The sequence below is a fragment of the Monopterus albus genome, unplaced genomic scaffold, assembly GCF_001952655.1.
Source record: "Monopterus albus unplaced genomic scaffold, M_albus_1.0 scaffold2.1, whole genome shotgun sequence".
NCBI classification, from domain to species: domain Eukaryota; kingdom Metazoa; phylum Chordata; class Actinopteri; order Synbranchiformes; family Synbranchidae; genus Monopterus; species Monopterus albus.
Window position 1 is genome coordinate 8,388,999 of NW_018127882.1, and position 14,681 is coordinate 8,403,679.

At 39.4% G+C, this 14,681-nt stretch overlaps 1 protein-coding gene across 4 annotated transcripts in view; it reads left to right on the top strand.

Moving 5' to 3' along the window:
- Nucleotides 1-14,681, top strand: part of dock2 (dedicator of cytokinesis 2) — a 104,076-nt gene that overhangs the window by 48,837 nt on the left and 40,558 nt on the right. For all 4 annotated transcript variants that reach the window (XM_020595527.1, XM_020595536.1, XM_020595546.1 and 1 more), the window contains 2 exons: nucleotides 10,997-11,139; nucleotides 14,482-14,577. In XM_020595527.1, coding sequence (XP_020451183.1) covers nucleotides 10,997-11,139; nucleotides 14,482-14,577 — 239 coding nt within the window. The remainder of the gene's footprint in view (nucleotides 1-10,996; nucleotides 11,140-14,481; nucleotides 14,578-14,681) is intronic.

The following is a 14,681-nucleotide window of genomic DNA, read 5'->3' on the forward strand; positions in this document are numbered from 1 at the left end:
CAAAAGAACATAAGACACTGTACCAAAATGCCATATATAAATTTTGGCAAACAATAAACTCTGAAATATCAGCAAATATTTGGACACTACTTTTAGTTTCCATTTTAGTGTATAAAACATTATGAATCCATGCCATTTTTGAAATGTTGCATGTCTTATTATGAAATGAAACACTCTAAATGCAGCAATGACAGAGATGGAGTCAGGTAAAGGTAGCGGCAAGGCTAAAGAGACGAGATAAACGACAGAAAAGGGTGACAACAAAGAGCTAGAGGAAATAGTTTGTGAAAGAGGGAGACAAAAAAGAGGGGAAGAGGTTTTTGGAAAAAAGAAGACAAGAGGAAAGATGGGATTAGTAATGGAGAGGCAAGGGCAGAATGATCAGTAACTGGGCGAGGAAGAAGGATGACAGAGTAATGGGGAAGAGACAAATGATGGTTGACAAAGAGGGAGCAAGGGATTTGATACAGATAAATGGAGAGGAAAGAAAAGGTGGATGGCGCTGTTGAGAGAAAACAATTGCTTGGGGAGAGTCAAAATATACGAGTGTGTGAGAGAAAGAAAGAGACTGGCCTCATGTCGCTATTAAATAGTGCAAAAGTAATTAAAGTATCAGGCCCCCACACTCAATCAGCAAACCTGCATGATGTTGGTCAGCGACACATCACCCCTCCTCGGCTCTCTACTTCCTCTGTCCTCCAGCATTGCGCTAATTCAGACATTCTTTCATTTATACATTGGTCCATTCCATCTCGGTCCCTGCCTCACTAAATGAGGGCTGACACTCAGTCTAATTGAGATGCATTTTAGCATCGGGATGCTTATCAGAGGGCTTGTACGCTAGGTTGCCGTTTGTCCAGGAGGCTGAAATAGGCAGCAGAGCTAAATTATATATTTATAATGGTTAATGGCCCACAGTGTCCTATCAGTGTACCGCAATACATATTTAATAGCCCTACCTGTCTGTCTGACTGTCTGTGTGAGAAGGCCTGCCAAGCTTTCTCTCCAGGGAAGAATGTCAAGCCACTGAGCGTGTAGGAGAGGTTAAGATGGGGAACTATGTGTGTCAGTGCAAGGCAGGACATGACTTGCTTGCTCATATTTGAAAGGGTGAAAATGAACAATCCTAAGATAATCACATCATTATTTTTGGTTTTTAATTGAATTGGCCTGAATTATTGGCCTTTATTTTTGACATAAAAACAGATTAAAACAATAACCCACACATCTGTGCAAATTTGATTATACAAGTGCCGTTTTCAGATCAAACCCTCTGTGGTTTAACTATGCTTTGTTATTTTTATTAAAATTTGCACTTACTTGGAGGTGCATTTTGAGCAATACATATGCCTTTGCTCCTTACTATCACTTACTATTTCAAAATGTTCAATTCAGTTTTATTTCTGTAGCACTTTATAAACAACACAGTTGATCTGAAGTGCTACAGGACATTATTTATTGCAAACTATCAGCATCTGCTTTCTGCAGAAAACACAAGAACTTTGGGAAGGCAAAAATTTAAAATGAAAATTAGTTTAAATGAGTCTTCTCCCTTCTGAAAATACTCTGCACAGTACAGAAACTCAATGAAAGCAAGGAATAATAAGTCCTTATCTATCATACAGTATGGAAGAGTATAATGCAACATCATTTTTTGATGCAGTTGTTCACTAGGAAAGCAGTTGCTGTTTTGTAACTAGATCCTGTCATATGTATTGATTTACCTCCAACCGTTGTTTGAATGTGCGTGTGTCCATGTTTTGTGTCCAGCATGCTGATGTTGTATGACCATGTGCTTGGCTTTCTCATGATTGGTTGCATCCATGGGCAGTATTTCAAGGGATTTGGGGTTTTTCTTTTCTCATGAGTGCTCTTCTGACGTATTCAGCACACACTTATGGGATTTAGGGTCTTGGAAAGCACATCCTGTATGCACACACAGACACACAAAATGCACGCATGCACAGATGCACAAGTGCATCCTGTCGTACAGTCTAATCTCTTTTTGAGACAAAATTAAATTTATGAGGTGCATTATAGCTGATTTTAGGCAAATTATAATGGTGCAAAGCAATCACTGTAACAGATTGAGAGCATCAGCACTGACAGGGGGGAGAACAAGAGATCAGGGAGAGAAAAGAGGAGAGGGGCAGAGGGATGAGTCTGTCATTTGTTTGCACACTCATTTCCCAAAGCTGGTCAAAGTCCCTGATTTAGTCCACTAACCCTTTGCATCTGCTGAGCCGTTTCCTTTGCTCCATCTGTACAGAAGGAGAAAAGACTGCAGTCATGTCACCTGTCTTGTAAAGGAAACCCTGTACAGCTTATCACATCAGTTCATATAAACACAGCAGACTTATTACTTAAATTGCTTGGGTTTTCCTGCAGTGCATTTTATAGTATTGCTGATGTTGTTCACATCTACATCTATAGTTCCCCGCTGAGATTACTTAAAAGACTCATGCCAGTATTTGATGAACATGGATGAGTGATGGCTTCACGGTCATTATCGTCAGGATTTAATCAGTGCTGAGCGATCTCGGTTGTCCCCACATTCTCTACCAATCAGCATTAGTGACAGGTCACTTTAGGCCCAAGTTGTATACTGAATGTGGTTTGCTATGTCTGACTTTGAAGAGAGCGTTAGATGACAAATATATTACCATGTAACTAAGCAGGATTTGGCTATGAATCTATGTCCTTGTTCCAAGTGGTCTTAGGTGAGATTAATCTGTGTTATTTCATTATTGTAGCTCAATTCCCTTTTAAACCCTAAAGTGTTTAACAGTTTTAAGATTGTACAGTATGTTACTCTGAGGGCAAGTGTTTGCATACACCACAAGGGACCTGCATTTATTGTTATTTATTTCTCTCTGTAATTTCAAAGCAGCTGGTTGTGCTGTAATTTCAAAGCTGTCAGCTTTACTGCTGATGCCTTTAGTGTGTAACAGGTTGTTTGCTGGTGCAGTAAGCTCTCGTGTACCCATATGCTACTGTATATCCTTAGTTATATGTACATATTAAGAGATAGGCATGAGAATGACAAAGAACATAATAGTCATATGGCTGCCGTGGCTGTCCCAGAGTGGTTCTGCTCCAGTCATCTGGTCTTTGTTTACTGCATAGCTTCCCTACCGTTCTCTTCTCGTCTTTTATTCTCTGCCCCCCCCGCTGTGTCTTGTTTTAATGCATTATCAGTGTTACATTTGATTGCTATTTGTAAGATCACATTAAGGTTCATGCCACATCTTACTGTAATTGAAGTAAGATCCTGTTAACAAATACCCAGTAGCAGCTGCCTGCCATACCTGGAAGAATATTATGAATGTAAATTGGGGCCAAGAACTGGTGTGTGTATACTTTATATATCTATGTGTGTTCTGGTATTTGACAGCAGAGGAGCCATCTGGTCCAAATGATTTTTGACTCTTGTTGTACAGGCTGACCCAAAATAGCTATGCTTACTTTATAGCTGTGGGTTGATGGTTCCAGCAGGTTAATGAGAAAGAGAGAGCGAAATGTGGTTGCTGTCATTCAATCTGTGCAGAGATAGCAATTTGGGAGGTTGTACATGAAACAGTGGAAGAAAAGAAGGATGGATGAATCTAATGGGGCAAAGTGAATGGAGTTTATTCATTTTGGAAAATGTCTGTGTCTCACACTGTCCCTCTCTCTCATTCATATTCTGATCTGCGCTTGTGTCTGCAGAGTGAATGCAGACAAGGACAGCAGAGGGGCACAACGATCAGTGTATCAACACATTTACTCATTAATTTGTTTGGCACTGGTGCCTCAGCATTAACTAGAGATGGGGGCAATCTAATAGAACAGCTTGGCGTTGTCAATAGCTGGCTTTCCACTGTACAGCTATGCAGGCTATTTTCTCACTTTCCAGCGAAATAACATATCTGTTTAAATCTTAATGATCCCCGTTGGGATGCTGGGTCATTATACAGCAGCAGCGATAACAGTTGGAGTGGATGGCACTGAAGATGTTATGACAACAGTAGACTGGAGATAATATATCAATAAAATATGAATAAAGATTTACAGATTGAATGCATGTGCTTTCCCTGCTATTGAATCAGAACAACAGAAAGCTGAGATCAAATATAGGCTTAATCAGAGTCAGCAGCTTTGTGATCTGTTACTCTCCTATTAGAGGACACTGGGAATAAGTCTGCCCATCAGTCAAAGCAGGAAGATGATTCACATCCAAGGCATTCATCTACCATTGATTTGCCCTGGTTAAATTGATTAAAACGCTGTAGCATCTAATGCTACCAACAGACTAATTGGTCAATCAATTTAATAGTCATATGGAAGGTGGAGCAGAGACGGAAGGCAATTAGTGGGTGAGTCACAGAAAGGTGGAAAGAAAGATAAATTACTTGCTGTTAAACACACATGGTAAAAAAGTAAAATAAAAGCTGCAAGCAACACGGTAGAAATGATAGTGCTCACAACGAATCTTTTTTTTAAAGGTAAACATGACAAACACATCCAGTTCTCTTTGGACTTAACCTTTGTTACAGTAAGTTCAGGCCTTTTGTGTGTGTGTGTGTGTGTGTGTGTGTGTGTGTGTGTGTGTAGGTGGATATACTTGGCAGAAATAATGAAGAAAAGCAATTATTCTCCAGACAGCACCTTGTACTGTGATTGTGTTTACTTGGGTTTTGCTGACAGTATTTGTTCTGTGCCAGGTCTTATCAGCAACATAGCAAAAACCTCTGTAGGTCACCAATCATCATTCACTAGTGCACTCTTATCATTTGTAACTTATCAGCCCATTCCTTTGGGACTGCACTCATTCACACAGGCAAAACAGTTCGGTTCATTTCTCTTAAAAATATTCTACTTAAACCATTTTGAGACAGTTTTATTACTTTTACGAGTCATATTACATACATATTAAATATATTATACAACAACATCAGGCAATTAAAAAAGAGTGGTGTGAACAGATGAGCACAAGCTACTGTAAATAAGAACAGAGTTTTATTTTTTTCCTCTGGCTGCTCCTGTCAGGATTGCCACTTTGGAATCATCCGTCTCCATAGATATGGAAATCCGGATCTGCATATGTGATTTAGTACAGGTTTTTATGCCTTTCCTGGCACAATCCAACCATTTTATCTAGGCTTGGACCTGGCACTAAGAGTGCACTGGATTGACCAAGCTCGGTGACTGAATGTGGTGCAATGGGAAAAGAGAGAGAGACTATATTGCTTTAAAATTCAAAAGCAGTTTAAGAAGGAGCAGGGGAAAGAAGGTGGAAGGGTGGATGAAGACAAATGAAAGATGTTGGGAGAGTGGATGAGAGGAGAATCCCACAGTGACATGGAGAGATGGACAACGTGCTGAAAAAGACATTTAGTTGTCACCAAGCAGGAAGACGGCTGACTTGGTGCCAACCCCCTCTCAACTCTGAAGATTTACTTGTCGTTGTGCCTCCAGACCTCATCATTTTCATCTTTTTTGTCATTCTATGTTCCTGAAGGCAAGGGGCAACCAAAAATGAGAAGAGAGGGATGGAGAGAAAGAGGAAGGCACCTCTGATTTAGATGCTTCTTAGAAACTGATGCTGCATCTCATTATCACATGCAATAGTTTATTGTTTTTGGCTGTCAAATTAAAAAAATGGAACTGAGGCAAGATGAGCTGGCTGCTGAGCCATCAAAGCTGCTGCCTGTGTGGTGGCCTGCCAGCCCTGGCGACTGTCTGCTCTTGCAAACTTGGTAACCCAAACACATAACCGCACTCTCACACGGGCATAAAGATTGGAACTCATACACATGAAATAGCTGTGAAGCACCAACACATAAACAAGAAGGACAACTGACACTCAAGCACACAAAAACACATTGGTGTTAATGATCAAAGTCTAAGACTACCGCTAGAATAAATAGACATTTTGACCTGAGTATAGATGAGTACTTGTGCCTACTAAATATGTTGGGTCTGTGCATCAGCATGTGTGTATTTCTGTTTCTTAGCTCCATTGTGTATATCTGCATGTGGTGCAAACTAGATGAGAAATGCATCTCAATGTTAGCTTCAAGACCTTGATTTATATTTGTCTGTCAGTGCATGTTGGCAAAGCTTTCTTCTGTAGCATGGTGTAATTGATTTACTGCATTGTTGCACTGCAGTCTATAATATGTGTAACTAAATCATATAGGCAGGTAGACCATAGAAACACAGGTGTGCATAGGAAAGTGCAACCACTGGGGCATTAAGAGTATGAGTTCATGTTATATAGTGGAAACTGCTAAATCAGTTCAAATTCTTTTCTTCTCTCCTTTTCACCTAATTATCAACCTGCCCCTACCTCATACCCCACCTCCCCACTCACCTTTAGTTCAGCCTCAGGCAGCATCTCTTTAGGCTGCTTTGTTACAAAGGAGCCGCTAGCAAGCTCCAGCAAACAGACCGGGGTTAGACTGCCAGTCCTAGTGAGGGATGCTGGATTTGTATGCAGTCTGAGAGGCTCAAAGCAGAGCAGGCCTACAGAAGAGCACATAGCATATGTAGTACTGTTCCGTACTCACTGTAAAGAAACTATACACAAGACAGATTTAATAAGTAAAGTTTCTGGTGAAATACATTTTTATCTGAAATGCTCATTTGGAGAAACAGTGATGACAAGCAGAGTAGTACTGTAAGTCAATGTACGCTAACAGAAAGATAGGAAATGGAAATCAAGAGGAAAAGTGCAGCAGGGGTTGTAGTGGGTCAGTGGAGAGAAACAAACAAGATGGAAAATGACAAAAGACTGAGATAAAGACAGTGGAGATTGCTGTATGTATCAAGAAAAACAGCATAAAAATGGAAAGTGACAAAAAAGCAAAACAGCTGTTGAAGAGCCATAAATTGTTTTTCATTGGCATGAAAGGATTTTTTGCATATCCCTATGTTGGTACAAACACATGCACTTCTTCACTTGGAGGTACAGTTAGCCACAGTGCTTCGGATCAAGGGTTCCTTGAAATAGCAATGAATTCAAGTGACCCCTTAAAGATGACCTAAACCCTGGTAGCTACACACGAGTTGGTGGTAGACTGAAAACCCTGAGGACTATGGTGCAGTTCAAAGAAGTCTCTGAGAGTACCACCATTCAAGCTGAAGCACCAGATTTTAACATTCCTGATGTTATTCCAGGCCAAGCAAGGCTCTGAGAAGTACCTGCAAAATTAAAGGTGCAGTTCCGCATTAGTGGCTGAAGCCATAGGAGCATCACCAAGGCGGCCTGTACTTCATCACTTTTTATGCTTATGTTCATGCACTCCAGAGGCAGGGAAGGAGGACCTAAGTAAAATCAGAACAGTCAGTGGACACACTGACAACTCCATAAAAGTAAAAGGATGCTGCAGGTAAGCAGTCATTTAAGGGTGCTCATGGTTTCCTATAGGTTTGCTGATTTCTAAGATGAGAAGCAGCTGCTGATTAAACTGAAGTTGTTATACTCTGCATGTACACACTCACAGAAGAGCACAGGTCACTGCATACACAGTAGAGACTTAGAGACTATTCAGGAAGCATGAGACTCTGTTTTTCCATCACTGTTCAGTTCAGTGTCAATACTCACTCATTCCAGTGTCAAGCAGATAGTGGTGTCACACTGGGCAATGAAATTTCACAAGTCAACAATACAGCACATAAAATTTGAGTACGCCTGCTAACCTGACCGTTGTTGAAAGTTTTATTTGTCTCGAAAACAAAGGCACAATAAAACAGCAAATGAAATTGGGATTAATGTTGTCTTTACCCCCCCCCTTCTACTATGCTCTGTTGATTAGTCTTTCTCTCCCTCATTTTTTTTAACCATGACAGCATTTTATATGTTTGTTGACTAAGAGGATAAATGGAGAAAGTGAGACAGGTCAGGCCAACTGTAATGTACAATAAAAAAACATATACCTATAAAGTAACTGCAACTTACAGATGCCTTTGATGTTGCTGTGTAGTAATGCAGTGAGCAGAGCTAAATGTCTTCTTCCATCTTCCTGCACATTCACGTGGGGTCAGGGCAGGTATGAACCTTAAAACTTTCTGTTGTTGTTATTTTTTTCATAATACCTGGCCCCTGACACAAGAAAAACAAAAAGCACCCGATGTAGTCTATCACACACAAAAGGATACCGTTTCAAACCTCCACCCCTCCTGCTCTCTATATCACTTTCTCTCCCCCCTGAACATGTAGCCTCCAGAAATATCACCTGGATTTATTTCTGAGATCAATAGAAATAAAGAAGCCGGTAGCTTTAGGGTCATTTCAGCTGCAAGAGGAGTTCTTCATGAGTTTAATGGTACATTCAGCCCCCGGAAAGCAGATGGATTAATTCTCAAGCTCCTGTACACAACAGTGCTGCTATAAAACGCAACCCATTGTTTTCTCTAGCTGACGAAAGATGATGACTTTCTGCTTTGATGGATTAAATGGGTTTAACAGGGTTTCTACTCAAATACAAAGCTGGCAGCAGTTAGAACATATCCTCTATGGGCACAGAGCAGGAAGCCTCATTCTTTACTTCTTTACAAAGGATTTTACATTATGTTAAATACATTTAAATTACACTGCATTGAAGTACTTATAATGTTTATCTTCCAGTTTTTGTTAATGTCTCACTAAATTTCCTCCTCCTGTTAGATTTTGTCTACTTGTCCAGGCTTCTCCTGTTTCTCTTCCAGAGGACATTCAATGACTCATGCGTTGTCCCCTTTCTCTTTCTTTCTTATGGATGGAGCTAGTTGTGATGAGAGTCCACTCAGTAGGCGTATAGACTCGGTGCAGTTAATAATGACCTAACGAGCATCCGTTCAAATGAGCTTTTAATGGGTTTTGTCTACAGTACCTGCGGCTAAAAGAGAAGGACGGGGTGGAGGAGGTGGGAGTGGGGGGTGTAGAAAGATGGAGCCTAATTTAGAGAAGTGTAAAAACATAAGAAGGCTCATTGCACTTTTTTGTATTACACATGTTTGTAGTACATAACTTGTACTGACAGATAAACACCTATATCTGAACTTGAGGTAAATAATTTGACCTGTGAGTTTGATTTCTAACTTTGGAGTTAGATCTACTCTAGTTAAATCTAAACTTTCTCACTGAATTGAATGAGAATGTGTGTCCACACTTCTTACTGGTGGTGTAAATCATATCAGTTGGTGTGGAAATACAGTAATTGTATCATTTACAGCTTAAATTATTTGTTTTAAAACATTATCTAAAATATAGGATTAACATGTTCAACAATTCACTGTGGCCCTGGACTATAACTGTGTCTGGTATTTTTTAATATTAGTAGGTTTTTATCTGGAAGGACATCCGGTGTAAAAACATTGTGCATCGTCAGTTCGGTGGGAACTGATGATTCGCTGTGGCGAAACCTAACGTAGGTTTTCATTTTAATTATCTGTCAGAGTTTTGTCATTAAATCTTCAAATGGCAAGAGAATGTGTAGTTTTAGACGCTTGTTTTCAGAAATTTCTCAGTGAAGTGAAGAGCTTGGATACTTTTACTGAGCACATGAACGGTTTTAGCCTCGTGGGACATTTCATATAAATAAAAACAGAGTAAACAAACTTTCATATAGTTTTAACTACTGTAGTTTAGGTTTCATCTAGCATTATATCGGGGCAGTAGTTTTAAAATTCTCCCTTGGTGGTGAATTTAGAATATTGTGAGACAGGAAATAAATATCTCCAGGTTTTCCTCAGAGATATTTGTTTAACAGTACATGTTTTTTTTTCTTTACATTTCCTTAAGCCTTTTTCGTGAATGTGTTATGAATCTTCTATAGTTATTTATTATTCAGCAATAAGTTGAGGAAATCCAAAATAAACTTTTTAGGAGTCACTCTATTGAACAGCAGGGTCACATTTGATTTTTATTCCCACGTCTTAGTTTTATTCATAGAGTTTACTGTCTAAACACTGGCTGAGCATACATCAGTGATATTAGTTTATCAGTGTAGAAGCTTCTGCCCAAGATATGCCACAAAACCAATAATTGTCCATATGAGCATGAAGCAGATTTTTTCATCATGTCTTTTTCTGGCTGGCACCTGTCCACTCTTTAACTTATTGCTGAATAACAAATAACTATAGAAGATTCATAACACATTCACAAAAATGACTTAAGGAAATGTAAATAAAAAAGCCACTTATTGTTTTACAAATAGCTCTGAGGAAATTTTACCGCTTTTTGAAAGGTGCTAAGGTCACACATATGTCATTTAATTGACCCCAATCTGCTTTTACCTTTTGCTACTTTAGTCCTTCAGTAATCTCTAATCATTCCCAAATTGAATTATCACCCTCATTTAACATCCATAAGGGATTATATAGCTGTTAGGCTCCAGTTATAAAGCAAAACACACTGTACTGCGTACCTCTATGTATATAACAAACTTGACACATGTGTCATTTGACATATTTTTTCTGCTCATGTAATTACTGATGATGTGTTGCATGAATTACCTCAGGATTAATATTAGCCAAAGCCTGGGGAGAGAGAAAACGTTAGGCCTTGTTGATTGATGTGTTGACTGTGTAGTTGACAGAGCAGCAGACAAGCATTGAACTGTAAATACCCACATAACTGATATCACTCCATCGTGCAGTCTGGTGTCAGGGTTGAATTTCTTTTTCAGGATGCAGTGGTATCATTACTCATAGCTGTGTGGGTGAAGCTGTCTCCACAGGTGCTGTACCAATTGATGTAAAGGTCTGACTTTGAAGGGGTTTTGAGGGAGGAATTTACATTAAGTAAATCTTGATGTTGTGGCTGTTGATGTGTGTTTTTACACTTAAGGTTTAGGGCTTTGCTTCAGTGTAAATAAAACATCACGCTGTCTCACACCACCCTATTTTTCTTACCAACAGGGAAATCTCCTTCCAAATATATGTGTGTGTGTGTGTTTATTATAGTGTCTGCATATCAAACTTTACAATACCATGTTATTAAATCTGGCTGTGTTTGCTTTTGTGCCTTCAGAGTGCCGTGATGTGTTGTTGCCCATGATGCTGCGGGAGTTGAGCGGGGCACTGGCCAGTATGGCAGACGGGCCTCATGATGAAAGGAGAAACAGTTTGGAGCTGCTCAACAACATTCTGGAGGTCCTCAGCAGAGACAATGTGGTGAGACACACAATGACCCTTTATTGTAATAGACACACACACAGCCTGTTCACACTATTTATTTAACTGCATTCTGAGTCACTGGTTTAAAATAGGCAGTTGTGAATTATGCATTGAGAGGTGCAGCAACATGTGTAGAGAAAATAATGAGATTTGACAGCTTAGGCCATATGAGGATCTGATTAGGGTACAGCCACTTAATTAAGTGTAAATTTAACATTTGTACAGTAGGTCTTTAAACATACTTGGATTTAGCACAAATAATCCTGTCACAATCTTTACCAGAGACAAGATATCAAGTTCCTCATTCTTTCTCTCTATACACTGTCATCTCATTTCACTTATTTCTTTCCAAATTCTTTAATTTATACTTGCCCAGTGTAGTCTTAACCAGAATGTGAGTAGCATTCTCAGCCCTTTGTTCAACAAAAGCTCCCTCATCCTGATACCAGAAGCAAAATCAGCAGCAACACTTTGAGGTTATCTAGACACAATCTGCACATATAAAAATATCAGTAGGTCTGATTAAAATAAAGGTGAAATAACCAAGACAATAATAAACACTAGGTTGTTACAGCTGAGGCAGACCAATCAGCAGAGACTCAGGACTGACCTGTCAACCATCATTTGCTCTGAAACTACACAATGCCTCCATCTTACAAGAGTAAAAATGATCCAGTCCATTCCATTTTTATTATCATAGGATGAAGTTGAGCTACCCCTGAGCTCTGTGCCCCCCCCCCCAAGTAGTACAATACTTGTCTCCAGAACAGTGTGGTATAGCCTGGAGCTGTTTCGTCTTCAGTCTTCTGTTGTGCAGTGCAGCAGGCCTTCACCAATTACAATCTAATTGATTTTGGTTTCACTGGTGTTGCTGCATGGTAGTTAGTTAGAAACAAAATCCACTTAGGTCCCAAACTAAACACCTATTAACACACACACACACACACACACACACACACACACACACACACACACACACACACACAAACAAAAAAGTATGTTTTCATTCCTTGAGGGGACTTTACATCAACTTACATTCATTTCCTAGAGACTTATCCTAACCTTAGCCATAACCACTACTTGCCTAACACCTAACCCTTACCTTAACCTTAACCTAACCCTAACCTCACCCTAACCTTAAAGCATGTTGTCATCCTAAAATTCAGTGATTTGCATGGTGGGGACTGCACATACTGTAATATAGTTTAATACTATAAGGACCTTGGCTTCTGTTCATGTGTGACATGTTTATTTCATAGAATGCAGTTAAAGAGATGACGGTTTGATATTTTAAGGAGGGGGAACGTTGAAAACTGATGGAGGAAGTAAGGAAAACAACAGAAGCAGATACGGAAGAAGCACCACCCTGCATCTCTCTTTTCCTCTCAGGGTGGTACCTGATTAAGTTGTCATGCCAGAGGGAAACATTTTCAGAAAGAGAAATGGAGATGGAAAGAAGATGACGTGACATATTGAATTTATTAACCTGTGTGCGTGAACAATTGTGTGTGATAAAGGGAGGAAGACAGAGAGGAAGACAGAGAGATATGGCTCGCTTGAGCTTTCTCAGTTTTTTTCTTTCCCCTACCCCCAAAACAGTGACTTCTGTTTACTTTTCTACCATGATGCCAGTAGAGATAATAAACCAGCCTGGCTGGAGTTTGGAATAAATTAAAAGAGTATCGACTTCCACATGTTCGTTTCTGCAGGAGAGAGATGGAGTGTTGTGTCCCATCTCTTGTCTTCATGCTCTGAGATGGCTGTCGGAGAAAGTCTTTCCAGGAGACCAACATGTCTACAGTGAGCCAGAAAGAGTTAGGCCTATTTAGACTCAGCAGACACGTAACTACATGTGTGTATGAGTCTGAGGTAGTTTGAGATGAAAATGTTAGGCAAGATGATACAAACTTACAGTTGTTTATTTTGGCTGTGAGTCTTCCCCCTAATGTGGTTCATTCCTACCTGATTTTCATCAAGCCGTTCAAGTCATCTACCATCAGGCCAGCAGAGACACACACACAGCTTCACAGTGTGTGGCTCTGTAAATGTGCATATTTTACATATGTCTTTTGTTTTATGTGTATATTATTATTCAGATCCTTCCTCACTTGCGATCTTCACAGGTCATCAAACATAGCAAGCACTAAAATTTAAAATGTTACCTTATTTCAGTCCTTTTCCCTGATCATTTTCTGCATGTCCACTGCTAAATTAATACAGATACAAATTAGAAAAAAGGTTAAAAAAGAACTGGATAATATTGTGATAAAAGATTTGGTATTAATTTGGGATTTGACCATCTTATAGGTTTTTAAAACTGTTAAGAGATAATATTTTCTGGGCTTATTGGAGTGTTCTAGCTTAACCAGACAGTAAATGATTCTGGTTGGGTTGTCATATTTAGATTTTAAAATAGGTGTTTCTTAAAGCACCACACATTATATTATAATACTATTATGCTATATAATTTGATATATTGTGATAGTAGATGCCCATTTTTTACCTTAAGAAGTTGTTGCTAAAGACAGTTTGTAGATAGGTTTGGTGAATATTGTGTGAAAGCCTTCTGTTTATTTGGCCTGAACATTGCAGAGGTCATAAATATTATTCACCAATTGTATTTTTGTTTTGCTTTCAAAAGGTAAAATAACAAAAATGGCAGAATTAAGCATCACTTCCTGTGTGACAGCTCTATCGGAACACAGACGGCATATCCAATGTTAGTCAGTGTTCCAGTCTTAATGTGTAACACAACTTGGCCATGCAGATGACAAATAATTATGATATTTTAATTAGGAAACAGTTCATACTGATTGATTCAGGGCAAGTCTGAGCACAAAGACAGACTGTTAAATCCCCTTTGTTTTACTCTGGGCAGATGGAGAAAGAGAGCCAAGACAGAAGAAAAGTAGCTTCAAAGGGAATGATAAGAATAGGAAAGGAGGTCTACAGAGAAAGAAGAGCTCTGTAGCTGATTATCCCAATGCTCTTTTGAGGCTCATTTTCTGGAAAGTGAGCATGTTTTGCTGTAAATTTCCAATTCAGAAAACCCTCTTCTCCTTCCTTTTCATTTGATCATCCATCCATTCAGAACCCAGGTGAAGCTGTGGACGTGGTTGCTTTCACAGTGAGGAGCAAAATGGCTACACAAACAAAACCTGATGACTTAAGTTTTTCAGAGAAAAGGTTGTGAGATGCTCGGAAGCTGATTCCATGTTATGCCTGAGTTGAGTAGGATGGAAGCTGTACTGCGTTTGTGTGTGTTTACACCTCAAGAGATCTAACAATCTTTTCTTTATTTTGAATGTTGATCCTCAGTCTTCCCTTTGTTTTTCTCAGGGGGAAACATTTCAGCATATCCAGGACATTGTGGTGTCTCTTCTGAGAATCATCAACCAGACAGTCATCACAATGGGTCGAGAACACACACTCATTGTAAGTACAAGCAGCTGTTATATGCTGACCTTCTGCAGACAGATAAATCAAGCATTGCTGTACCTTCTCTCATGTCTCTTTTCTGTCTGTTGTTTAACATGGAT